The following is a 27,122-nucleotide window of genomic DNA, read 5'->3' as shown; positions in this document are numbered from 1 at the left end:
CTTTTCTTGTTCTCTTAAGTGATTGATTTTGGTTCCAATATGTAATCTGTTTCCCTAACACATGAATATTTTTATGTTATTCTAGATGACTTCAGGTTTCCAAAAGAAGTATACTTGATAATAGATCTGGTCCCATAACTACTGAAATGTTGGAAATGTCCATGTGAAAATTCAAAAACTTACTTTCTTGGGGCTGGCCCCGTGGCCGAGTGGTTAAGTTCGTGCGCTCCACTGCAGGGGGCCCAGTGTTTTGTTGGTTCGAATCCCGGGTGCGGACATGGCACTGCTCATCAAACCACACTGAGGCAGCATCCCACATGCCACAACTAGAAGGACCCACAACGAAAGAATATACAACTATGTACTGGGGGGCTTTGGGGAGAAAAAGGAAAAAAAATAAAAATCTTTAAAAAAAACAAAAACTTACTTTCTTGGCATTTCTAGATTCTTCTTTGGCCCTCACTTAAGGCAGGACTCAGAAGCTGGCCCATAGAAGGGCTGAGAAGGGTGGGCTGCAGAGCCCACATAAGACCTGGCCAGAAGGGCCTTCAGGCATGGCCATCTGGAGCCAGCCTGGGAGCCTCTCTGACACCCCGTGTCTCTGACTGAGTTGCCCCACTGCTGCTGTCCTCTGGGAGGAGGCCCGGGGCTGGCAGGCTGGATGCAGAGTGCCGTCGGCTGCCAGTTCTGCGGGTGCTGCTTCAGACGCCCTGTGCCAGGCATGGTGCCAGGCCCCCTTGCCCTGACAGCAAGACTAAATGAAATGTACAGCCCTTGTCTTCATGAAGCTCCGCCACTTTGTGGCTTTTATATCAGGCATGGTGGTTTCAGAGAGAGAACATGGCACAGAAGTAATGAATGAGATGGCAGAAGCGAGCGTGCCACATGTGGCACAGACGTCATGCTGTAGTGGGAAGAGTGTGAACTTGCTGTGCCTGCTTTTGTGAGGGCGGGCCCCTGGAAGGTGAGATGGCAGCTCTGACCCAGAGCGTCCAGGCTGCAGACAGAGCTGGGGAGGAGCACGGAATGAGTGCCAGGGCCTCCATAGCCGCAGTGGGATTGCAGGAAGCTAGATGGGTGCAAATTCTGCACACATGCCATCAGGAACAGCAGGCTGGACCTCTTGGGCACAGGCTGAGGCTGCTCGCCACAGGCCCAATACCCTCCTCAGAGAAGCCGCAAATCTGCTTTTAAGGCCTTTCAGCTGATTCAGCCAGGCCCATCAGATTGTCTAGGACAGGCTCCCTTCCCCAAAGTCAGCCAATTAACAGGTCTTCTCCACATCTCAGATACCTTCCCAGCAACACCTAAACCAGGACTGGATTGAATCACTGGAGACCGTGGCCTCGCCCATCACAGTAATGGATTGTATGTGTGTGGAATGAGCTGAGCCACATCCAGGACGACAGATGGGTTTTCATCTTGGTGCTAACTTTAGCCTCTGGGTGGGATCCCTGCAGTGTGTCTGAATCTGGACCAAGCGAGAAGTGCCATCCGCTTGTGAGCCACCCTGCCTTGGGGGTGTGCGCTCACCACCGTGGTTTGAGAGGCACACTGACAAGGAGTTTGGGGTTAGCTAGCATGCTGAGTTCAGTAAGCAGGAAGGTATCTGATTTGCTAGGAACTTTGCAGTCATCTCATCCAAGCCCAGCCGCGAGAGCATGCTCTGCCTGTTGGCTCTGCTGCGGTGGCATCTGCCGACATGACGCCACCTGCAGCACCTCTGTTTCTACTGCTCCACATTGGAAACCACGGAAACGGCAGAGGTGGAAACCGTGACTTTGACCTCTCAGAAATTCACTCCTCTCCTCACTGAGCTGTTTTGGTGAAATGTGGCCAGAAGGTGGCGGTCTGGTAAAGCGACCAGTGTTTGCCGTGAGTCAGTGTCTAGCAGAACTTTCCAGAGACCTCGGTAGTAATGTGTAATGTAGACGGGTGAGGGCCTGGGGTGGCCAGGATGGCGGCCGGGGAGGAGGAGAGGATCCTGGGCTTCAGGAATGACACAGGCCGGCGGTTTCCACCTTAGGCAAGAGCATTGAAACTGCTGTTTTTCTGCATGACATCTTTAAAATAATTTTTTTAGTTTTAGAATAGTTTCAGACTTGCAGGGAAGTTGCAAGGATAGTACAGAGTCCTGTGGCCCCCACACCCAAGCTTCCCCTCTCGCTGTCCTTTGACGTTAGCATAACAAGCGTCTGTCGATGCATCGTTGCTCACTGAAGTCCAGATGTTACCCAGATCTTGGGCTCTCCTGTCCTGGGGCCCCACAAGGACCCCCAGGACATTTCAGCATGCGTCTCCTTGGGCTCTTCTTGACTATAACTTTCTCAAACCCCTTGTTTTGATACCTTGATGGTTTTGAGGAGGAGTGGTCAGGTTTTGTAGAATGTCCCCCGGTTGGGCTCTGTCTCCTGTTGTCTCATGATCCACTGGGTGACAGGTTTGGGAGGAAGACCCCAGAGCGCTTCTCATCACATCAGAGCAAGGTCCGTACATAGCATTTTTAAGGGTTTTTTTGGGTAGTGATTTTTGTCTTCGTTGTTTGCTGACTGTCACCTTCTGAGAAAGGCCTTCCCTGACCATCTAATTTTTTTTTTCAAGATTTTGTTTCTCCTTTTTCTCCCCAAAGCCCCCCAGTACATAGTTGTATATTCTAGTTGTGAGTCCTTCTAGTTGTGGTATGTGGGATGCTGCCTCAGCATGGCGTGACCAGCTTTGCCATGTCCGCACCCAGGATCCGAACCAGTGAAACCCTGGGCTGCTGAAGCAGAGCATGCAAACTTAACCACTCATCCATGGGGCTCCTGACCATCTAATTTAAGAGGCCTCCGGTCACCACTCACTCACCCTCTGGAAATCTTGCCCAGCACTGGGACAGGTGCTCCAGAGCCAGACCTGATCTGTCTGGACAGAGGGCACACACATCTCTGTGTGATGGTAAATAAACATCTGAGGCATTGAAGTCCCTGTGTAGGATCATCCATGTAAGACCATCTTTTCAGGCAGTGGAGTCTGACCCTTGGATGTGGGCATCAGTCTGACCACTGACAGCCCCTGTGTAGTCACTGGGATGCAGGCACCACACTGACCACTGACAGATACTATGTGGTCACTAGGACACTGGCACTGTGCTGATCACACACAGGCCCCATATGGTCACTAGGAACTAGGCACCCCCTGACCACCGCTAAAATCCTGGGGAGATGCTCAGCCCTCACCCACTTGATCCCTTCGAAGGCCGCATGGGCCCAAGCTGTGCACCATCTAATTTTGTAAATTTGCAGAGTCAGTTCTAATTGTAACCTTTTGAGACTGCTGTCTCTCTCCATTTTAGGTTTCTCTCTGTTAAACTTGCTGTTGTGTGGAGGGCATGGGCATTTTGTGTTTGTTCTGAAAGGGCTTCCCACCCCAATAAACTTCTGAGTCTGTCCCTGGGTGGACTGGGCATTTCCCTGTGTCATCAATGAGGCATTGGGGGCCCAGGGATGAGGAGAAAGACTCTCCTGTGGCCAGACAGGCATGGAGCCTCATTTCTGCTCCCAGCTCAGGCCCTGGTGGTCTTTGCTCTGAACTTGCGGTGAGGTCAGGAGTCCATCTGATGCACAGAGGAGACTGGTGTCCTGTTGCCTCCTGGAGCCCAGCTCTTGCTCAGGGTTCCCCTCGTTGCCTCATGTTTCCTGGAAATTGAAATCATCTGTATGTTCCCCTGTAGCTTGAACCATTTGTGCTTATTTTGTTTAACTGAGATAATAATGACTTTAGAGACAAAACCCATCTTATACGGAAACAAATTAATTTTCTCAGAAGTTATTTCAAAGCACTGAAGTAACTGAGTCAGCAACTTAAGTCTCAACACAGCACTGGGGGTGGCTGAGCCCGTGCTAGGCAGGATCCCACTGACCCTGCAGCTCATTGTGAAAAACATCCCTGACTTAGTGTATTCCAGGGAGAAAAATCCTGTTTTGGCTTTTTGGTTGTTTAAGTAAAATCCATTTTGTTAAACGTTCAAAAGTAGTCAGTATGTCTCTGTATATTGTATAGCTAAAGGTGTTGAAATGGAAGCCAGAGTGATAGGGAAGGAGCACAGTGCTGGGCACAAGTGTGAGTCACTGTGGGCCTTGCTCTCAGAGAGCTAGTTGGGGAGATCCCGGTTTGAGAAGATGCTGAAAAAATAAATAGTGTAGTACCGAGCAAGTTAGTTTCAAAGGGCACAAACTGAATGATACCAGGACCGATGAGGGAAGACTGCTGCTGGTGGAAGGGCCCAGTGGAGGACAGGCCACCAGGCTTTCCCTGGGGGACATCCCATCTGCTGACGGCTGCAGATTGAGTACAGGGGAGCGAGGGCCAGCCTGCCAGGGACGAGGTGCCAGGGGGCTAGATCATCGGTTGGCGGGATTGACATCGGCAAGGGAGATGCACTTGGCTGTCTCATGACCACTGATGGTTAACGCCAGGCGTGTCGGGGGGCCTCTCCTTCAGGCTAACAGTAACCAGTGGAACACGTCCTCTGTTTCTGCTGTCGTATCTTAAGCCTTGCCCTGCAGTGTCCGGCTGCTGGCCATTTTAGAAAAGTGCTTTTCATTATGTAACATCTCAGTGAGTGACATCTTAGATCACCTGAGCCCAAGCAACAGTGAGTTCCATGCCGTGGAGAGTTCTGTGCTGGTTAATAAACCCCCAGGATGTTGGACTTCGGAGGGTGGCCCTTTGGAGATTGTAGCATGCAGGTTGTGAAATCAGTTTGATTGGTTGTAACCAGCTTTTTTTTAAAGAACGAATGAGAAAAGCAGACATCTGAGTGCATGGTGTCTAGTAAGGGTTTTGTCATGAGAGACTTTTTCAGACCCCCGAGATGCACTGAGGGTCTGGTGGTTCTGTGTGGATGCGCTTCTCATGGTGGCATACAGTTGAGGAGCACGAGGGCTTCCTTCCCACTGGAGACAGGCCTAGGGGAGGGGAGCTCGCAGGTCTGGGACCCTGGGTCTGGCCTCCATGCACGTCTTGCTCCAGCGATCAGTTCCTGAGCTCCACTCCCTCTGGCCTAGGCCCTTTTCCTCTCTAGGATCCTAAGAAACTGTGCTCTCATCCTTGTTCCATCCTGTGTCTATCCCAGACGAGGCCAGGCCTTCTTTGCACAGCCAGGCACTCTCCAGGAGTGTTAATTTGTAAGAATGACTTTAAGAAATAAGAACAGACAGGGTGTGTGTATGTCCAGGGTGGCTGGTCTCTAACCTGGGAGGAGGGGCTTGCCCAGGCAGCAGGTCTTGGAGGCCACCGCTTGGCCACCTGCTCTTCAGGTCAGCGAAACCTTTACCCAGTGATTCCTCCTCCTTCCCCGGCTGACAGTCACCTCGACGATTTCTTCCTCCTTCCTCCCAGCGATTTCCTCCTTCTTCCTGAGAGCGCTTTACCCAATGATTTCCTCCTTCCTTCCCTGAGAGAGCTTTACCCAGTGATTTCCTCCTCCTTCCTTTCCTGGCAATACATTCATTCGCAGTTCCCAGCTGCTCTGGCCAGATGGCCCTGCTTACTACTGTCAGGGTCCTGGGAAGGATGTGGGGGTCACCTGTCGGTCCCCTATGCTCCCCATTCCACTGAAAGAGAAAAGGCTGCTCAGAGGAGCTGGTGCTGGAATCTAGACTGCTAGGTCTCGGCCTAGTGTGCCCTCTGCTTTCCAGCATCCTAATAAACAAACATGCTGTGTATCTGAGGTGATCTGTAATATGAAAAAGAGCAGGAGACAGACTCTAATTGATGCTCTTATCTGGGCCCTGCAGTGCCAGGTTGCAGCTGGAGTCAGCTCTTTAAATAAAGGACAGGTGGCACACTGCAGGAGGGGCCGTGAGCCTCCCTTGGTTATTCCTATCTCTCGCCAGGCTGCCCTTTCACTCCTGGGCGAGATTACCCAGGCACAGGTGTTGTGTGGGTGGAAACACCCCTGAGCAGTGCCTGGCCGCGTGCAGCACTCCAACTCACCCCCGCCCTAGCACAGCTCCACACTCCACTGTGCTTGGCCTGACCAGCTGGCCATTTCCTGTACTCTCTGGAACCGCAGCATGCTGTGGGGGTAATCAGATGGCACTGCGGTCCCAGCATGTATTCATGTGTGTTTCAGCAGGGTTCAACACATGTTATGCTGTATACTCCAAGTCTGTAGTCTTCTCTCAGAGAAAAAGAGACAGTGACCACCCCTGGATAAAGAGCTAGACCCTGAGTGTTTCCAGTGCTCCAGGCTCTGATCAGTGTGGGAAAGGAAGCAGCCCTCGTCGGGGGAGAAGGCGAGGCTGGGCAGACCCACCCCACTCAGCTTAGCAGAGGCTGACAGAGATGGACCTATCACACCCACCAGCCAGCAGGCACTGAGGCCACAGACCAGTAGATGCCTGTGAAAACACTTCGACAGCCTTAAACACCACTCTTTGTAAAGCTCTGAATGTTCTTGTGTTGTTCACACCTTCCGGAAGAGGTCACTGCTGTTTGACTTTCCATTCCAGCGTCTGGGCTGATGGACCGCTCAGTGCACCAAGAGCCCTCCTCAGCAAGCCAGGAAGGCAGGCCACTTCAGCTACAGACGAGTGGGACGTTCGTTTCTGAGGGGGACGCCCAGGAACTGAGACAGGTAACACGTTCACAGTGTCACATCCTCCCCTGCAGGCGACTCACTTCTCTTTCCTGTCTGGAATAACTCTGCACTGTTTATGCTTGCCTCTCACCTGTGAGGAACGGCTGGGACATCACCTAGTTTGCTCTGCTCCCTATAGCTGGAAAGGGGTGAAGAGGGCAGTGCCATTCCAAGTCCATGTACTTTGTGGCATGTAGACACACACAGCATTTCCATACGCACAGTTGCTCTGGTGTCTGCCTCTGCCTGCTATACGTGTATGTGCATGTGTACTGTGTATATGCACACGTGAGTGTGCACACATGTACATGTGGGTTGTGTGGGCTGTGCATGTGTGCTTTGTGCATGCACACACATGCATGCGCATGTGGGTTCTCTGTGTGTTGTATGTGCACTATGAGCACACATATGCAGTGCCTGTGTGTGTGTTTGCTGTGTGTGTTGTGGGTGTGCTGCGTGCGCATGTGCTGTGTATGTGTATATCTGCATGCTGTGTGCACATATGTGTGGTGCCTGCACATGTGTGTTGTGTGTCTGGTATGAGTGTATCTGTGTGTGTGTGTATGCTCGTGACGCACATGTGTGGTGCCTGCACATGTGTATGCTGTGCATCTGTTCCACAGGTGCATATAGAGTTGAGGGTGCTAGCTGTCTCAGATCACTCTCAAGTGCTCAACACTGGATGCTTGAGGAGGTTGCCACTTTTCATCCAGGAAGTTGACATTTAAACAATAATTGATAGAAATACATTTAACTTGTCTTCCTATGTTACTGCTGGAAAATACAATGGCTTTCTTTTTTCCTTTTTTAATAATTTTGAAGCAAATACCTAGACATCTTACTTCATTCATAAATATTTCAGTATGTATCTTAAAAAGACAAGAACTGTTAAAACAAACCCAATATAATATCATAATCACCTTAAAAAGGTAAAAATTAATTCCCTACTGTCATCAGATACCAAGTCAGTACTCATATTTCCCAAGTCATCCCATATAAGAGAGTATTTGGATATTTGTTCAGATCAGGACCTAGGGAGGCCCGTGCAGAACATGTGATGAATCGGGTCCTGAGGAGGCCATGCAGGGCACTTGGTGAATCAGGACCTCAGGAGGTCATGCGGGGCACTTGGTGAATCAGGTCCTAGGGAGGCCATGCAGAGTACTTGGTGAATCAGGACCTCACAAGGACGTGCGGGGCACTTGGTGAATCAGGTCCTAGGGAGGCTGTGCAGGGCATTTGGTGAATCGGGACCTCAGGAGGACGTGCAGGGCACTTGGTGAATCGGGACCTCAGGAGGACGTGCAGGGCACTTGGTGAATTGGGACCTCAGGAGGCTGTGCAGGGCACTTGGTGAATCAGGTCCTAGGGAGGCCGTGCAGGGCAGTTGGTGAATAACCTTTTAAAGGACAGCTTCCTTTCATCTTTTCTTTTTCTTTGCATTTTTTTTTTGTTGAAGAAATTAATTGTTTCCTTGTCAAGATTTTGCATTTGTGTCTCATGACTCCATTCCCTGATATTGAGCAGCGTATTCTCTGTCCTGGTTCTCCTGTAGGTCAGCTCGTAGCTCCAGAGGCTCTATCAGATTCAACTTGGTTTGGAGACACCATTTCATCCATGCACCACACACCTCCACCAGGGCATGCAGGAAGACTCTGTGTCTCTTAAACCTGTTTTTAAAGAATTCTGATTTTATGTGTCTGCACAGGCATACATTCCTTTAAACTCAGTCCTTTCTCTTTTGGGAAAAAAGTGTTCATCTTTGCTATGGGCTGTTTTAAATATGCGTGATTTATCACTTATTTCTCCTGGTCTAACCTAGTCATTCTTAGTAATGACACACAGAGATGCTGCTTTCTAGCTGCAACTAGCAAATTTCGCAAGTTACTAATCGATTCTTGTGACATGCTTGTCGACTCCAGGACACTGCAAATCTTACCTGCTTTGGGGCTTGAGAAACTCTCATCCTATAAAGGCAAATTTACCAGTTCTCCTGAGAGTGGTTGAGAGCGCTGAGCCCTCAGACTGGTGGGTCTGGGACCCCCGCCCACCCTCCTAGCCGGTGTCTGTAGCTGGAGTGTGCTCTTCTGTGTCTCACAGTTGCATTGCTGCTAAAGCGGCAGCACAGCTTTCTGATGGCTAATGTAGGAGTTGTGTTTGTTAGTTCTGGTGGCGGCTGTGTAGCTGAGAGGACCCTTTCAATTTTAAGCAACCAGTGCCTACTACCATGTACGATGTGCCCTTCCCCTAAAAGCAGTGGTGGGAGGGGAGCGGGCACATGAGCACACCCACAGCTGCGAGGAGAGTGAGACTCCTTGACTGTTGAGGTCGCCGTCCTTCCCGTGACAGCGTGTGTCTGTGTGGTTGGTCCTGGCTGTCCTGAGCAAGTCTCAGTGAGCCCTGCGGTGTCCATGCTGGGAAAGTGGATGCCATGAGTCAGGACGCTGGCTTAGGGCAGGGGAAGTGGTGATCCCAGGGTGGCGGGTCTGGGAACCCGCAGGAGGGGCAGGCAGTGTTTCAAACCAGTCGGCTGCCTCATCCTCCTTCCTTGCAGGGAGGACCTGGTTTCATGAAAGATTGTCTTTTTGAGGTAAAACACATGTTTCATATTTAGACAAGAATTCTTAGCTGTGTAGTTGAAGCTCACACATGAGTAGAAATGAGTTAAATTTCTGGGGAAAACAAAAATGCAAGAAAATCCCCCTCTATTCAGCTGTGGTTTCTGTTGCAGATGCTATTAAAGTCGTTACTTGGAAATGGGTCTGGTGACTCAAACTGCAGTTGGGGTGCTGAGAGGGAAGATTTGCTGTGATCTCCCTTGGGGACACCCATGCCCCATGCAGTGTGCAGGCTCCCTCTGTGCTGGGCCGCAGGTGTGGGCCATGGGGCTGCGGTTGGGCCCTGTCTACTGCGTGACTGTAGAAGTCCAGGGTCCGCTGTGGGAGGGCACGTGGTGGGGGAGGCTGGCCAGGGAACTGGATTCCCTGGGATGGGTTTGGCAGGGTCCCTCAAATCATTTCCAGTGTCTGATGTGCTAACCTAGCCTGCCTCAGAACCACCACTCTTTTGTTCCTAAGTCTGTGGCTACCACGTATTTGATGCTGCATTTGGGGATGAGAAAGCAGAAGTCGTATTTGGCTTTTTCCTGAGGGCATTTCAGTTTTATGTGAAATTTCTTCATAACTTTTTAATCTCCACTTCTCTGTCTCATCGTGTGTTTGGTGTTTCTTCATCCTGCCTCCCTCTTTCACCAAAAAGGAACCAGATGAGAAGGTGGCTTGGGTCTGGTCTTGTGGTTTATCAGACGTGGGCGAGGGGCTGCCTCCGGCCTGCCTGTGGGGATCGGGCAGCGTGAGTTCTGCAGGAGCCCCAGCAGTGGGAACAGCAGCAGCAGCAGACTTGTGCTGGACGCTCCTGTCATTTCCCGTAAACAGGGATACGCAGAGCGTGGATTCATAGGAAGTTTCTAGGTCATAGTGTTGAACTCCCTCTGATTACATTAGGACATTGGTGTGCCTCCTGTGTGTGGCATCTTCATAAACAGTGAGCACAGAAATTAAAAAAAAAGACTGAGGCCATTCATTCAGTTCAGTCAGAAAGTCCGTTCACTGGAAAACTTAGACAGATGGTAGCTGGTATGAAGAGAGGAGTCTAATGGGACACAGCCCTGCCGGGGCCAGCAGATGGAGGGGCCAGTGCCTCGTCTCTGTCTCTGCCCAGTCTGCTCACTCAGCAGAGCCAAGTCCACATGGACCTGCACTGGCAACTCACTGGAACTTCCCCGAAACGACTTAAGGCAAAAAGGATGCTGAAGTTCTCTACTTGCTGTGAAACTATCTTAAGAAGTTAATGTCCTTTTTTCTTTTTCTTTTCTTTCTTCTTTAGAAATTAAAGAACACATTTCATTTTCAGTAACTCTACCATCCTGGTCTTTTATCCCCATTCTCTGTTCTTTGGTATTTAGACTTGCCCTAATTCATCTGTCTCCTCTCCTAGTCAGGAAAAAAATCAGTCAGTCATTTCTTGCATTCCTAATCTACATAAGAGAATTATATTTAACAAATGTCCTTCAGCCCAAGATAAATGTCTGAATCAGTGAATTATTTATCCTGTTTTCAGTGTGTTAACTGTCTGTTTGGAGAGCCAACAGATTTGGGTTTCTATGGAGAACCATCAGTACAAAGTCAAGGGAGTAAGGAGCAAGGTGGCCTCCACGACGGTCCCCATCAGCTGTGGCCGTGGCTGGACGAGCTCCAGGAATGATGCTTCTTAGGAAGAGGGGACAGCTAAGCTGGTGGTTGTGGAGGGTAGAAAGGCAAGGGCCCTTGCCTTCCAACCCAGGCGGCCACCCCCCGATGCGGGAGGGCGTGCTGGAGTGGGCTCTGCAGAGGGGCACGGTGCGGGGTGGAGCTGGATGCTGGAGTGGACTCTGTGGAGGGGCATGGGGTGGAGACCTGGACATGTCCAGTAACCCTCAGGACCTTCTTGCAGGTCAGGGAGTCTGGCTCGTGTCCCGTGAGCAGTTTGGAATCACTGAGCATTTTGGGCAAGAAGTGATGGGGTGATTGCAGACTTTACTCAGGTTCCCTCATCCTGTGCCGCCTTCTGAACCTTTCACAGACTGTTCGTTTCGTTCGTTAATTATGGGGCACAATATAAAAAGGTTGGAGTTTTTAGAGGTGGGGGAGGTTTTTATAATGCTGTTTTTATTTTTGGCTTTGATACCAGTCCAGATATTAGCAGTGAGCTAGGCTGCTTATTTCAATATCTGTTACTTTAATTGTGAATTATTAATAAATGTTCCAGACATCGTATCCTATGTCATTTCTAACTGTTAAACCATAAGAAGGCCTGGTAACCAGGAAAAGGTGCTGGTAACTTCTGATGTCCACACACAGTTGACATTTCAGTAAGGGCACATAAGTCCCAGGAAGAGCCCTGGACTAGGAACCAGGGATCCTGGCGCTGGTCCCAGCCCTGCCCTGTCAGCTCCACTGTCCTGGAGAGCTGCCCACCAACCCCCCCAGCCTCAGTTTCCACCTCTGAAAAGCACAGACACTGACCCTTAGGGGATCCAGTGCCCACCGTCTCCTGCAGAAACTGCCACAGTGGAAGGAAAGCTGACTGACAGAAAATGTCACGCCACACTTTAAATATTCATTCATGGTTTTCCTGTCTGCTCTCTTGGTTAACTAGGTCACTGGTAACCACGAGCACTGCTTTGACAGACAGGAGACAGATGTGCGGCGCCCCCAGCCTGCCCCCACCGGGTGTGCCCGTGGTGGTTTCATGCTCTCCACTGCTGCCCTCTGCAGTCGCCCGGACAGCCGGCTGTCCTCCACAGCAGCCTTCAGAGCTCGCATTACAGTGGCTGTGGTCTCCACCAGCGCAGGCCGTGTTGTCTGTGCAGTGGTTGTTCAGAGTGGGAGGGCCTATTGAGGTGTGTGGCTACACGTCCTCTGCAGATGGCAGAGAGGGCTGTGCCGGCATTCTGCACCTCCCTCGCGCAGATCCCGTGGCGTTTTCTGGGCTGCTTGGAGGGCATCTGCCCTTCTGGTCCAGATGCCCATACAGATGAGTCTTGGGGCACGTTCTGTCCCTTCCACTTTCCCCCAGGAACCATGGAAAGGGAGGGAGCTGCCAGATAAGGAACTCCAAGATCTTGTGCTGAGGAATTCTGGAACCTACCAGCATCGCAGTGAGCACCTCTGGAGCAGCTCCTTGGCTGTGCAGAGTGTGGACCGTGAGGAGCAGGAAACAGATGCTCAGGGGAGTTGATTGAGAGGGTGACTGTTGTGCCCCTGGGAGCATCGTCCTGCCTTCTCGGTCAGCGTTTAAATGAACCTCGAGTTTTAGAATCAAGTGTTTGGTTATTTTGCTATTGAAAGCCTGGCTAGAAAAGGCTATATACATTGTAACCTTGTTTTTTACTGTGGTAAAATATATGTAATATAAATTTTGCCTTTTAACCGTTTTAAGGGTACAAGTTAGTGCATTAATTACATTCACAATATTGTGCAACCATCACCACTCTCTATTCCAAAGCTCTTTCATTATCCGAACAGAAACTCTGGGCCATGAGGCAATAACTGCACATTCCGCCTCCCCCCAGCCCCCGGCAACCTCTAGTCTTTCCTCTGTCTCTATGACTTTGCCTGTTCTAGGAATCTCCCGTAAGTGGAGTCGTATATTTGTCCTTTTGATGTCTGGCTTTTTTCATGTAGCATGATGTTTTCAAGGCTGATCCACCTTGTAGCATGAATCGGTGCTGCTTCCCTTTTTATGGGTGAATAATATCCTTTTGTATGGATGGCGCACGTCTTCTCTATCTGTTCATTACTGATGAGCACTGGTTGTTTCCACCATTGGCTCTTGTGGATAATGCTGCCACGCTTATTCACATACAAGTATCTGAGTCCTTGCTTTCAGTTCTTTTGGGCATGTACCTAAGAGTGGAATTGCTTGGTCATAGGATAATTTTATGGTTAGCTTTTTGATGAACTGCCAAACTATTTTCCATAGCAGCTGCACCATTTTATATTCCCACCAGCAATGTATGAAGATTCCAATATTCCACATTCTCACCAACACTTACTTTCCTTTTTGAAAATTTTAAGTTATTCTAGCCATCCTGGTGGATGTGAAGTGATATCTCGTGGTTTTGATTTGCATTTCCCTGATGGCTAATGATGGTGAGCATCTTTTCATGTGCTTATTGGCCATTTGTTTGTCTTTGGAGAAACGTCTATTCAAGTTCTTTTCCCATTTGTTAATTGAGTTATTTGTCTTTTTATTTGCTAAGTTGTAGGAGTTCCATATATATTCTAGATATTAAATGCTTATCAGATCTGTGATTTGCAAATGCTTGTCCCATTCTATAGGTTGTCTTTTGACTTTCTTCACAATGTCTTTTGATGCAATTCTAACACCAGCCCCAACTGGTATACTGCAATTCAGTTCTGGCACTAGCTGCCCATTGTTAGCGCAGATCCCATGAGTTAAAGGCCTAGTCCCCAACAGGGCTGACCCTTCCTGAAACCACAGTGGGCTACCCAGGCCACATGCACTTCTGACAAACTGGCTGCAAATGTAGGGGTTTCCCATGACCCTTCAGGTTTGGTAATTCATTAAAGTGGCTCAGAGAACTCTAGAAAGCACAATTATAAAGGATCTAAGTTGAGAACAGCGAAATGAAGAGACATACAGGGCATGGTCTGGGAGGGTCCCAAATGCAGCACCTCTGTGCCCTCTCACAGTGGAACTGACACATCACCCCCCCCTGCATGTCAATAGGTTCACCACCTAGGTAGCTCCACTGAGCCTCGGGTGTCCAGAGTTTTTATTGAGGTTTCATTGTGTGGGCATGATTGATGGGATCATTGGTCACATTACTGAACTCAGTCGCCAACACCCTCCCCTCCCCAGAAGGCAAAGCCCCTACCCACTAATCACACGGTTGGTCTTTCCGGCATGGCCAGCTTTGACCCTGAAACTATCTAGGGATCCACATGAGTCACCCTATTAGCATAAACTCAGGTGTGGTCCCAGAGGCTCATGAATAACAAAGACACACCTATTACCTGGGAAATTCCAAAGATTGAGAGTCTCTCCCAGGAGCCAGGGACAGAGGCCAGTCAAATTCTTTATGATACAACAGATACACATAAGTTTTCAATTCTGATGAAGTCCAATTTATCTATTTTTCTTTTGTTGTTTGTGATTTTGGCATCATATCTAAGAATCCATTGCCAAATCCAATGAAATTTTATCCCTATGTTTTGTTCTAAGAGTCGTCGATTCATTTTGAGTTAAGTTTTGTATACAAAGTGAGGTAGGGGTCCAACTTTATTCTTTGGCATATGGAAGTCCACTTGTCTCAGCACCACTTGTTGAACAGACTCTTCTTTCCCCCTTGAATGGTCTTGGTGCCCTTGTCAGTCCATTGGCTGTAGGTGTCTGGGTTGATTTCTGGGCTCTCCATTCTGTTCCGTTGCTCTGTGTCTGACCTTATGCCAGGGCCACACTGTTTTTATTGCTGTAGCTCTGAGGTGAGGCTTGAGATTGGGGAGGGTGAGTCTTCCAACTTCATTTGTCTTTTCAAGATTGTTTTGGCTATTCAGGGCCCCTTGCAATTCCATATGAATTTGAGGATCAGCTTTTCCATTTCTGGGGAAAAAAGGCTATTGGAAATTTGATAGGAATTGTACTGAATCTGTTCATCACTTTGAGGAGTATTGCCATCTTGCCAATATTGTCTTCCATCCAGGAACACAGGATGTCTTTTATTTATTTAGGTCTTCTTTAATTTCTTTCAGCATGATTTATAGTTTTTAGTCTTTCACCTCTTTGGTTAAATTTATTCCTAGATATTTTATTCTTTTGGATGCTGTTATAAATGGGGTTATTTTCTTAATTTGTTTTCCTGATTCTTCATTGCTGCTGTATAGAAACACAACTCATTTTTGTGTGCTGAGCTTGTATCTTGCAACTTTGCTGAACTTGTTAATTAGTTCTGCTAGCTTTCTTATGGATTCTTTGGGATTTTCTACATGTAGGATCATGTCATCTCTAACAGAAACTGTCTTACTTCTTCCTTTCCAGTATGGGTGCCTTTTATTTCATTTCCTTTCCTGGTTGCTCTGGCTCTATGACTGTATGCCAGTGCGTACAGTCCTGTATAGCAGTGTGAAAGTGGTCATCCTCGTCTTGTTCCTGATGTTAGGGGGAAAGCTTTCAGTCTTTCCCCGTTGAGTATGCTGTTAGCTGTGGGTTTTTCATAAATGTGCCTTTTACCATATTGAAGAAGTTCCCTTCTATTCCTAGTTTTCTGAGTGTTTTTATCATGAAAGGATGTTAGGGTTTTGTCAATACCTTTTTCTGCATCAGTTGAGATGATTATGTGGCTTTTTTCTCTTTGTTCTAATATTGTGCTGTATTACATAGATTGATTTTCTTACATTGAACAACCCTTGTATTCTGGGATAGAGCCCACTTGGATTCAGTTTGCTAGTATTTTAGTATGTTTTGTTGTAATTTGTCTCAAAGAATTTACTGCTGTCAGATGGTGAACAGCTTCCCATGACAAGAACCAAGTTTTAAAGAGAGTGACAAATCCTGTGAAGTGAAACACTCAGCCAACCGAAGGTGCATCTTACGTGTAGAGCTAAATGCCTCAGTGGGGACGCCCCAGAACATGAAACGAACGGCAAATGCATTGAGTCTGTGGCTCTTCAGAGTGGACAGGCCCAGCCAAGCGGGCCTACCTCTTTGACCCATGAGTTGTTTAAGGGTGTGTTGTTTAATTTCTACCTATTTGTGAATTTTCCAGTTTTCCACATTTCTGGTTTCATTCCACTGTGACCAGAGAAGGCACTTCAGTCTTTTTAAGTGAGAGGCTAGTTTTGTGGTCTACCTCTGTCCTGGAGAGTGTCCCATGTGCATGTGAGAAGAATATGTGTTCTGCTGATTTGGGTGGAGTCTTCTGTAGACATCTGCTAGGTCCAGTTGGTTTATAGTGTTGTTCAGTTCCTCTGTTTCTTCATTGATATTCTGTCTGGATGTCTTATCCGTTACCAACATCTTTCTATTAACTTTTAAAAATAGTCAGCAAGTATTAGGCAATATTTGGTCCAGGCTTGAAGTAGGTTTTTTGTGGTTTTAAGTGTGGGACTGGACTGAGCACGTGAGCACAGTCTACGGGAAACTGTTCAGCCACGTGGCTCTGGGTGGCGTATGTCTGTCCATCCCATCAGTGGCATGAGGGCTTCAGGTGGCCAGTGAGTGCCTTTGCCACACAGCTGTGTGGCCTTCAGCACTTCCCTGCGTGCTACACTCAAGCCGGCGAGCAGTGAGTGAAGAGGCGCCTGCGCTGTGCGGGGCAGAGTCCTGGCACATGGCAGCTCTAAGCAAGCGTGTCAGGAGGCCACTTGGCTGAGCCTGTCCACTCTTGAAGAGCCACAGACCTAACGCATTGGCCGTTCGTTTCATGTTCTGGTGTGTCCCCACCGAGGCATTTAACTCTACATGTAAGGTGCACTCGGCTGAGTGTTTCACTTCACAGGCGTCAGTGCTCTCTTAGACCTTGGTTCTTGTCATGGGAAGCTGTTCATGGTCTGACAGCAGGTCAGCCCCAGGACCCCTCAGTCCTGGGAGGGGCTCACCTGTCCTTTCCCCATCCGGATCTTGAGTTCAAGAGGCCACGCTTATGTCCTGGCCATTGGGGCCGATCATAGCTGGAGACCGATCAGCAGATCCCTGGACACCCAGAGTCCTGCTGTGCGGCATGGCTGGTGCGTGAGGCAGGTTGTGCTCAACTCCTCCACCCTGTGCACAGAGCGGGGTCGTGAGGAGGGAGCACCGCCTGTGACGCCCGTCCAGACGGCCCTCGGGGCCTCAAGGAATGCCACTGAGGGGACAGGGTGGGACCCGGGGTGGTCTGTGAGTGCTGAGTGTGACAGAGTGTAGCCTAGAGTGTTACAGCCTCCAGAACTGTGGCTGTGCTGGAAGCCAAGTTTTCCTCTTTACCGTCTCCACGGCGTATTAATGGCCCAACTGGTAGAACTATTTTGAGTTGCAGACAGCTTGATTTATCCCAGCTCTGTTCTTAAATGGTTGCTAATTTCTCACTGCAAGAAAATTCACAGTTTTTCAGTGAGTCAGCTTAATAACAAGATCAGGGCAGACAGTCTAGCTCATACTAAACTCACTTCAGGTGCTTAATATCAATACCATAACGCTCTAAATCCTGGGGTTTTATCATGTGGTAGAGTGAAACATTTTCAGACTAGAAGTTGAGACAACAACTAGCATATAACAGATGTTTGGGAAAGGTCGCAGCTGTGCTGCTGTGTACCGTGTCCCCCCCTCGCTGCAGTTACGCAGTGAATGCCCACACCCAGACGTTTCAGGGCCCTTGGCGGTACGGCCCCAGCAGAGCTCGGGGCCTCTGACCTCCCGACTCTCATACCCTGATGGCTGGTGTGAGTCTGTTTTGGTGAGTGGACCTACTCTACTGGATGAGCTGTTTTTCCCTAATCTGTTTTCTGTTTTTATAGCCAGAGTGGAGATGGCTGGGAGGCTACAGTGTGTCTGTATCTGCTCTGTGTCTGTGCCACTGTCCTGGGGTCAGTGGCCTTGGGGGATGGAGGCTGCCAGAGCATGTGGCTGAAGGAGGAGGTCCTCCCCTTCCAGAGAGGACAGTAACTTCGCTCTGTCCTAGGGAGCACATGTGCCTCCCATTTCCTGCCTGAGTCATCTCGCTGTCCCGCCCCAGTCACTGACTGGCAAGTGGGCCCAGCACACTGCCCATGGGGCTGGAGCCTCCTGCATTGGCTGTGTTGAGCACCTGCCACCCTCTGAGCTGAAGTGCGCCCAGTGATTTCCTTCAACATGCTGCTCCTGGACGGTGCTGGCACATGTATTTTTATGTCTTGCCTGTGCTTGTGTGCACTGTATGTTTCTATGGAGTTTATAAAAGTTAGTTTCTCCTAAAACTCAATGCACTTTTAATCAGGTAATTTCTGTGTAGGTACAAACGTGGCTGGAAAGATGGCTGGCCACTGGATTTATTTATTAGTGTAGCAGGGACTTGAGGCAGAGTCCATTTTGAGCCTGGTCTTTGACTCAGAGCCCAGCGAAGGCTCATCTGAGGCGAGTTGATATTTCACAGGCTGGCAGCATTATACATTGATGACTAGACAGCTTGTCATCCTGGGCCGCAGAAGTAACAACTGTTTTTAAGGTTTGGCCAGACTTCATATTCTCCATTCTTTCCATCCCATGTTATATGGAATGCACACAATGCCACTTAATTACTTCAGTCCCTTTCTTAAAGGAGAAAGACACTGGACCAACAATCCAGAGGTGCTAGTAGTTTGAACTTTAAATTACTCAGTAATTTTATTTGCAGACTTAGTAGCTATAAAGATCTCTCTTGTATTTTTGCAGTATTAATTAATTTCAAGTGCAGTTTTGATAGGCCGGGCAAGGGTCTCAACAGGCTGCATATAATGAGTGATATTTTTAAGGCCATCACCTCAGTGACACTTTTTCCAAATCAAAAAATTCAGCAGGATCCAGCCTTTTGTTTGGACTATATACTCAGTAAAACGCTCCACTTTTGGGGGAGTGCCAGCTGCTCTTGCTCACAAAATAAGTCATGTGTGCTTATTACTGTGCTTATTAAGCAGACTCGGGAACATAAGTATTCTAGTTTTTGCCACTGTTCATTGTGGACTGGGAAAGAGGCAGTCAAGTCATCCTCTTGAGGAAGGTGGCCAGTGGAAGTGTGGACACATAGGGTTTCTCACGGGTTGTGGCCCTTGGTGGGAGTGCTGTGATGTCTGGTGCTACTTGGCCCAGTAGCTGCTGGCCACATGTGGCTGCTAAGCAACTTGAAAAGTGGCCGGTCCAAGTTGCAATAAGCTGTAAGTACAACATTCACACCAGCTTGCTAGGGCTTCATGTAAAAAAAGCATAAAACACCTCATTAATAACTGTTTATATTGATCTCATGTTGAAATAATATTTTGGTTTGATTGGGTTAAATTAAATATATTATTAAAATTAATTATACTTATCATTTTTTACTTTTAAAAATGTGAGCATTGGAAATTCTAGAATTACAAGTGTAGCTCTCCTTGTCCTGGACAGCCTGCTGTCTATGCGCAGGCTCTACAAGCCAGTACAGGTCCTGGGGCCTCCTTGGGTGTGTGAATGGCCTTGATCCCTGGTGAGGCCCATTTTTCAAGAGACGTATGCGATTTCATTCAGTGTCCTGGTCATGTGACATCTGTCGTCCATGCAATGGTCATGTCAAGGCCACACTGGGAGCTGGACCCCAGGCGCTCAGGGACTTGGCAAGTCACCCACCCCTCTTGGCCTCATTTGTGGAACAGAGTCAGTTTGAAGATTAGCAGAGAACAGTCAGGGCGTGTTAACTGGGCGAGGAGGAAACAGAAAATGAAACCATGTGTCTGTACCTTAATCCCCAGCTGTACTTTTCTGTGAGAGTGTGCACACTGAGGTGGCAGAAAGCAGATGGAAGGCGCCATGACCTGGCCAGCAGGCCTGCCTGACAAGGCCTGGCGCTGCAGTGAGAGCTGCCGCAGGGCCTGTGCGGCCCAGTAGCTCCTCACAGAGAGCCCTCCTCACGTGTGCACACAGGTGTAGGCGTGAGGCAAAGGTGGGCCTCCCAGGGCATTCTGTGTGAGTTCCTGGTGGATGGCCTTACTGTCACACCACGAAGGGAGGTGAATTAGGAGGGTAGCTGACCAGAGAGGATGGCGCAGAAGGACTGCCTGGCTGTGTGGCGAGTGGACACTTTGTGGTGCTGTCTGGGCCTCGGCCACATGAGGTCATAGAAGTGAGAAAAGGAAGGGACCTCCTGTATTAGGTCATCCAGCCGTCCCCTCCAGAGCTGACTGACCCCACAGTGTACTTTCCACAGCTCCGTCCAGTTTTTCAAGTGACTCAACTGATGGAGTTTCCACCAGCTCCCAGAGGGTGCAGAAAGGTGGTGTCTGAGACTGACTTGGATCAGGATTTATTCTTCCGTCTCTTGACGAAGATCCCAGGGATGATGCCGTGTTTGCAGAGGGATGTGGGGTAAGTCCTGCCGGTCACTGACTTGCTAGTGACTGCAGGTGACCTCAGCTCTCCTCGTCTCTGCGTCCCCTCCACACAGCAGGCTGCAATGCTGGGCCCCTTCGGTCTGAGCGTTCTGAGACTTGGCGGTGGCACCTTACGTAGCACTTTATAGTTTTCACAGCTTGTTCACATTTGTGATCTCACTCAAGCCTCCCCATTCCTGGGGAAACAGTTGATCTCGTGATCCTCCTGGCCCCCTCCCTGCCTTTATCCAGTTTCTTGTTAATCAGACAAAGCAGCCGTCACAGGCGGTGGCTGGTGGGCCAGGTGGTCAGGCCCTCCTTTGGCTTCGTTTGACAGCACGAGTCCTGTTGTGCCTTCTGAGACACCACACAGGGTGCAGTTCACTCTCCTTGAGGTGTGGCCTCCTTTCCAGGCAGTGGCACTGCTCAGGATCGTCCCAGGCCACCTGTGAAAGCCAGAGCTCCTGCCTGTGTCCCCTGGTGGGTCCTGGGGACGGTCTCAGCGCAGCACATGGTGTGTTGCCAGTAGATCAGACTCAGGTCCTCTGAGGAGTCTCCCAGCTGTTCTGCGCTGACCTTCCCCCCATGCGACAGAGGGCTTTGTGCAGATCTGCAGGCGGTTGATTGCCAGGAGTGCATAACGGGCGCTGAGAGCTCCTCTTGATGATGCAGACTCTGCAGGCCTTTTCTCGACCTGACCAGTGGTCTGAAACTTTCCCTGAAAGAGGCACTAACACTTATTGCAAGTAGCCAGTCATTAAGATTGCTCTGAAAGTCATTCCTTTTTGTTGTCAGCCTGAGGATATTAAATTTTTAAACCCAGGCTCAGTAAGTTTGTGGTTAAAGTACATTTTACCATGCAATTAGCCTCCATAGAATTGTAATAAAACAGCTGCTCTTAGGAGTTTTTGAAACGATACGGAGTATGACCTGAGTCACAAGTCGGGGCCTGCCATCCAGCCTGGCTGGCTTCCTTGGTTTGGCCTTACTGCAGCAGTCTTCCACCCTGCAGGAGCCGTGCCCCTCTGTGGTGTCGCTGTGGTTTGTGGCACCCTGTGCCCTCCACATGTCCACGCCTGGAGCCCCTGGGCCTGGCAGGTAGGGCCGTCTCCTAGCATCTCTCAGTGGGCCGTGGGCTGGATTGTGGAACTGCCCATCACCTTGGATTTTACTGCTGTGTTTTGTCCTACCTTTCGTATTTGCATGTGAAATATTTCAAACATATAGACAAGAAAAGGGTTTCACTTTCTCCTTTTAACTCTTGTTTTTCCAGCATCAGTCTGCAGTGAGGTACTTGGGTGGAGACAGGTAATGAAAATAATTGGGTGAGAGCGAGAACTCAGATCCCCAGTTCTGCCTGTGCCAGCTGGCCAGCTGCTGCCTGCAGGACTCCCACAGAAATGTGGGGAGATCCCAGCAAGGCTGTTGGTGACACAGAGCAAACTGCGGGAACCCCACACGAATGTGGGGTGATCCAAGCAAGGCTGTTGGTAACACAGAGCGAACTTCAGGCTGCGACAGCAGAACCCCAGAGGCACATCTCCTGGGCTTCTTGGTTATTCCCTGCCCGTGGCCTGCAGCACAGCTGCAGGTCGAAGGCGTCATCTTCCACCAGCTCTACCGGCTCCAGACAGCGCCAGGAAGTGGCGGAACCGAGGCCCAAACCCAGGGCCAAAGCTTCTGGCTCTGGCTCTGTGCCCCATCATGAGGACAGAGCATTCACCATCCCCGTTGACTCACAAGATTTCTTAAGTATTGTAAAAATGATGGAAAGAAATATTCGCTGTTTTTGAGAGTTTAAGAAAAGGAAACCCTTCCTGTCATTTGTGCTTTTTTGGCAGATCCTGAGAAAGCTGAAGGGTCTTGCCTTGGATGCCGAGACAGAGCTGGAGAGACAGGACGAGGTCCTGGATGGCATCGCCACGGCCGTGGACCGGACAACCTTAACCATCGACAAGCATAATCGACGAATGAAAAAACTGACCTAGGAGGACAGGAAAGCGCAGAGCCGACTGCTTTGACAATAATCACTCCCCTGAGTACGTTGTTCTCAACCCCTGCATGCTTCCTTGAGATGGAGACCCCGGGGAGTCATTCCAAGGGCTGGAAAAAGTGCTTGAGGCCTCCCAGGAGGTGTACCATGGCCTCTGGATGAAGGGCTGCTGCCAGGGAGTGCAGCTCAGGTGGTGTGGCTGCCCCCAGGCACCCCTGCAGGAGCTCCGCCTGCAAATCCTCGCACACTTCTCCCAGGGCCTCTCAGGCCGCCTGGGAAAGTCCTGCCTGGGAAAGTCGGGAGCAGGTGCCTTCAGACGCAGGTGCCCTGTCAGGCCTCCACGGTGGCGGCTCTTTGTTTAGAGGGCAGCTGCACCATGCCCCTGTCCTGCTTTGCCTGGTGTATCCCACCTGCCACCCTCACCTCGAGCTGGTTTTAGACTTTCTCCGTTCTTGCTGAGCATGAAAGGACAACCAGCATCTCTGTGGAGGAAACCTGCTTGCTCCCGGCTCCGCCTGTCTGAGCACCGCGGGTGTGTCCTGTGTCCCCGCAGCCGCTTCTCCAGGGCCATGGTCCAGCCTGGGCGCTGCCTCGGGGCTGCGCAGCACAGACCACTGCCATCGCTTTGCACCAGTCTCTCTGGTGAGCAGGCCAGTTTCTTTCTGGTTTGTTGTCATTTTCTGACCGAAGCTAGGAGTCTCATCCACCTCAAGGTCATCTACAAACACTGGAGACACTCCTTCACTGCCCGGTCCTTAGCCAAACGTGCAAACAGTACATACTGCACCTATTAAAGTGTTGGTTTTTGCTTTTACTGAGAAATGCTAGTTTCAGGATATTTTTTGAAGATACGCATGAATGCTGCCTGTTGCTTGGCTTTGGGTGTTTGGTGGGTCCCTGGAGGGCCCTTCCGGGGAGAACGTGGGGAAGGTGAAGAAGTGGGCAACACCATCCCTCTCACAGCAGGCTGCCCCAGACCGCTCTGTGCGCAGAGGCCGGCTCAGCCCTGGTGGCGGCATTGGAAGCCCCTTCCCTCAGCCCTCCTGACCCACCCGCAGGCCCCATGCTGCCCGCAGGCCCTCTGCATGGGCGCTGAGTCTCCTCTGGTGTTCAGAGTGCGTGCACAGGGCAGGGCTAGTTTTCTGGGGCTGCCCTCACGCAGCACACAGATGGAGCTACAACAGTGGGAACATGCTCCCTCCCTGGGCTGGGAGCCAGAGGGCCAAGATGAAGGGGTCACAGGGCTGCACTCCCTCTGGAGGCTCCAGGGGAGGGTTTTTCCTGCCTCTCCCAGCTCCTGGTGCCCCTGGACTCCGGGGCTTGTGGCCCTGTCACCACAATCTCTGCCTCTCTGTCATCGCGTGGCCCTCTCCCCATGTCTCTTGTTGTAAATCTCCCTCTCCTTTCTCTGATAAGGACCCTTGTCATTGGACTCAGGCCCACCCTAATCCAGGGTCACCTCGTCTCAAGATCCTTAATGACATCGGCAAAGACCCCATTTCCAAATAAGGTCACATTCTGAGGTTCAGGGTGGGTGTGAATTTTGGGTCACTAGGGATGCCCAGCCTTCTGGAAGCTGACCTGTTCCAAGAAGACATGGGAACCTTCACGAGGCTCTTCCAGTTCTTTCTTTGTCTTAATGTGGTAAATTATGTTCCTAGCCTCTATTTGTCTTGTTTGGTTTGTACTTACCAGCCTCCAAAGTGAGAAGTGGGCCTGTCCTCTCCAGGTCCCTTGCTCTGACCTCTGATGCAGGCATGCAGGCAGTTGCTCCTGACCTTTCCTGGCACACTGTGATGGATCTTAGGGCTGTCCATTGGTGTCTGAGCCCCGTCCAGCCCCTTGCCCTTATGCTTGATGCTTGGGAGGGGGCAGGGAGGGCATCACAGACGTGCAGATATGTCAACAAGGACAGTTAATTGACAGCTCATGCTGTGCCCAGAGGTGGCTGCCACTGGACTGTGTCCTCATGGCCCTTGGAGCGACACTGGAGGGAAGGCAGTTGGTGCCCTGAGCACAGGGTGAGTACAGGGGGACAGGCCGTGCCCAGACGCCACAGCTGCTGATGAGAACCCAAGAGGTTCTCACCCTCGTCCACACGCTGGACGCACACCAGGGACTCAGAAAATACACAAGCACTCACGCACACTGGCCCCCAGCCCCTCAGTAGGAATCTCTGTGGAGTTACACGCTCCCCAAGTGTTTCTGATGAGCAGGCAGGGCGAGCGCCACAGGACTTCCTGCCAGCAGACCTGCCCTCTCTCCCCTCAGGCTCTGGAGAGCCCTGAGCCATGAAAGGGAAGCACACCTGCCCCTACTTTGATGCTGATGTGAATCCCAGGAGGGCTCAGGAGTTCCCAGCTCAGCCTCCAGCAGCCGCCAGCCTCTGCTTGCCCTGAGAAGTCCCACGTGGTGCCTGCCTGGCATCAGGGCTGCACACTGGCTGTGGAGGTTTCTCTGCTGGGGACCCTGGCTGTGAACGAACCCTGAGCTCTCCTGCCTCCCTCTCCTTTTCTCTCACCTGGGAATGTCTAACATCAGACACTCTGGGCGAGAAAGACATTGTCCTGTTAGACGATTATCCTCCAGGCCTTTCTCTCTCACAGGTACTTAAATCGACAGACACTGTGCTCCGTTTATGTGGAGACATACAAAGAGTGGGAAGAAAGCCATCTAGGGCCATTTGATGTAATTTTTTTAACCTTAGCCTCAGAGTTAACATTTTTGAACAAGGCCCCTCCAGTAGCAGAAAATCCCTCTACAAAATGGAGTGGGAGACTGGAGCCCAAAGCACAACGCCTTCCTCTTTAAACCAACAGTGGTCCCCAAGGTTGAGATGAAACTGCCAAGATTCCTATAAAACCAGGAGCCAATTGCCATAACCCAGTGCCCCACCGCAAGTGTGCCCACTCCACCCCACGGCCCCACCTGAGTGTGCCGACTCCACCCCCATGGCCCCACCCCCAGTGCATTCACTCCACCCCCCACTGCCTCGCCCTCAGTGCACTCACTCCACCCCTACTGTTCGCCCATTTCTCATGCACTGGCTTTCTCTCCACATTTTGGACCCAGGGGAATGACATGAGAGGAAGTGGACATTGAGAAGCTTCTAGAAGCCAGAGGAATGAGATGAGCAGGTAGGCTGATGGTCTCCTGCCATCCTCAGCAGCCCAGGTCATAGTGTGATAACTGGATCCAAGTGGGTCTCACCGGTGAGTTGGCTCTGGGCAGTGGCTGGGGGGCTGCACTGAGCCGGCTGTCATCCCCGTTGTTAGCTGTTTGGATCTCTTCTCACTGTCCTGACTGACGCTTTACTCTGATGTGGGTGTTTGGCCCATGTGTGGAGTCGAGGGCAGCCATGTGCTTTGTTCCTGAACCAAAATCTGTTTGCCCTTTAACCTGTGACCAACGGGAGTGGATCATGTTAGTTTGCTGTCACTCTGTGAGGTGTTTGCTCTTCCTAAAACAATCTCTGAGTTCAGTTTTACACTGCATAGAGATGGCCAAACGCAAGACCCATATCTGGTGCAGCTGTGAACCAGCCCTGAGCTGAAACTGCTCTAACATTTCATTGAAAACGGTGTCTCTTTTGTTTGTTAGGCGGGGCCTGCAGACCTTTTCTATGGAAGGTAGGCAGTAACTACTTTATATTTTGAGCTGTATGGCGTCTGACATCCCAGGTCTCCTGTTTACATGAAGGCAGCCTGGACTTTCGAGCAAGTGGGCGTGCTGTGTTCCAATAGAGCTACCTGTGAAAGTAGAATTTGATGTTTCATGTGTCACCAAATGTTATTCTTGTTTTGATTTTCTTCTTTCAACCATTTGAAGATTCAGACAGGTCCTCAGTGTGCAGACCGTAGAACAGGCTCCTGAACCGGGGGTATCTTCCTTGCCAGGGCGCACATCGCCATCTCCTGAGGCACTGCTCACCTCCCTCCTCAGCCCCAAGATTGGGCCTCGGCTCTGCACGCTGCACCTGCCCAAGCTGAGCTCAGGGCCACTCTCACTTCCTGTCCAGAGCTCCAGGGCTGCATCGATGGCAGGAGTTGGTCCTGTTCCTGTCACAGGCAGAGCTTGGACAAGGGGGACTGCAGAGAGGGGAAATGGCTGGGCCTGGTTTCCACAAAGGATTTTTTCTGAAGACCCGAAATCAGTACCCAGAGGAATTTTAGGAGAGGAGAGAAAACAAAACTCCTTCAATCCTGGAGACATTTTCAAACACCACAAAAACTCGACTGCACAGTCAGTGGGGTGGGGGCTTGGGTTTGGTCTGGGTGGATGAAGTGCCCTCTCCAGGGCAGCAGGCTAGAGACTGGGGTCCAGGGGGGCTGGAGGCCTGCCAGCCGCACCTATGAGGAGCCCCCAACTGCTGCCACAGGCGTGAGTAGAACTTGGAAGACGTGCACATCGGATCCCTTTGCACATTGGCGGCTGTTTCCCACACCTGCCTAACAGGTCATGCTTCTGGCACCATCTGGAAACACAGGTTGGTCGAGGAGGCAGTTTTCCCTGATGTGTTTTGCGAGTGAAAGGCCACAGGGCTGGTGCTCAGCTAGTCTGAAAGCGAGGGGTCCTGCTCCCCAGGAGCGTTGCTGGCAGCGGCTCCGGATCCAAACCTGCCATTTACACCCCAGCTCACATGGAGTTGGTTGCCTTTTGGAGGCAGTAGCTACCTGCTAGACTCAAAGAGCACCTTTCTTCCAACTGGCTTGTCCACCAGGTCGTGGCCCAACACAGGGGTGTTACAGAGGGGCTGGAGCAGTAGCTGGGGTGCAGAGTGAGCAGCACTCTGTGGCCACAGTGTCCTAACCTCTCCAGTCCAACCCAGAATCAGGGAGTGCCTGAGCCTGCAGCCTCCCTCGCTTTGTATGCCTGCTGGAGTGTGGGCGTCATG

The 27,122-nt window shown here is 50.5% G+C and overlaps 1 protein-coding gene across 3 annotated transcripts in view; it reads left to right on the top strand.

Annotated features, from left to right (window-relative positions):
• Nucleotides 1–23,050, top strand: part of SNAP47 (synaptosome associated protein 47) — a 53,156-nt gene extending 30,106 nt beyond the window's left edge. The window contains exons 5-7 of one of the 3 annotated variants that reach the window (XM_046668079.1): nt 6,498–6,622; nt 20,073–20,230; nt 22,077–22,217. In XM_046668079.1, coding sequence (XP_046524035.1) covers nt 6,498–6,622; nt 20,073–20,230; nt 22,077–22,083 — 290 coding nt within the window. In that variant the 3' untranslated portion in view covers nt 22,084–22,217. Of the gene's footprint in view, nt 1–85; nt 202–6,497; nt 6,623–20,072; nt 20,231–22,076 lie in introns of those variants that run through there. The other 2 variants (XM_046668080.1, XM_046668081.1) reach the window with 2 other exon arrangements.
• The last annotated feature ends 4,072 nt before the right edge of the window (nt 23,051–27,122 follow it).

Source organism: Equus quagga, chromosome 7 (assembly GCF_021613505.1).
Source record: "Equus quagga isolate Etosha38 chromosome 7, UCLA_HA_Equagga_1.0, whole genome shotgun sequence".
Taxonomy (NCBI): domain Eukaryota; kingdom Metazoa; phylum Chordata; class Mammalia; order Perissodactyla; family Equidae; genus Equus; species Equus quagga.
The sequence above is the reverse complement of the archived record's forward strand: the minus strand, read 5'-3'. Positions and strand labels throughout refer to the sequence as shown.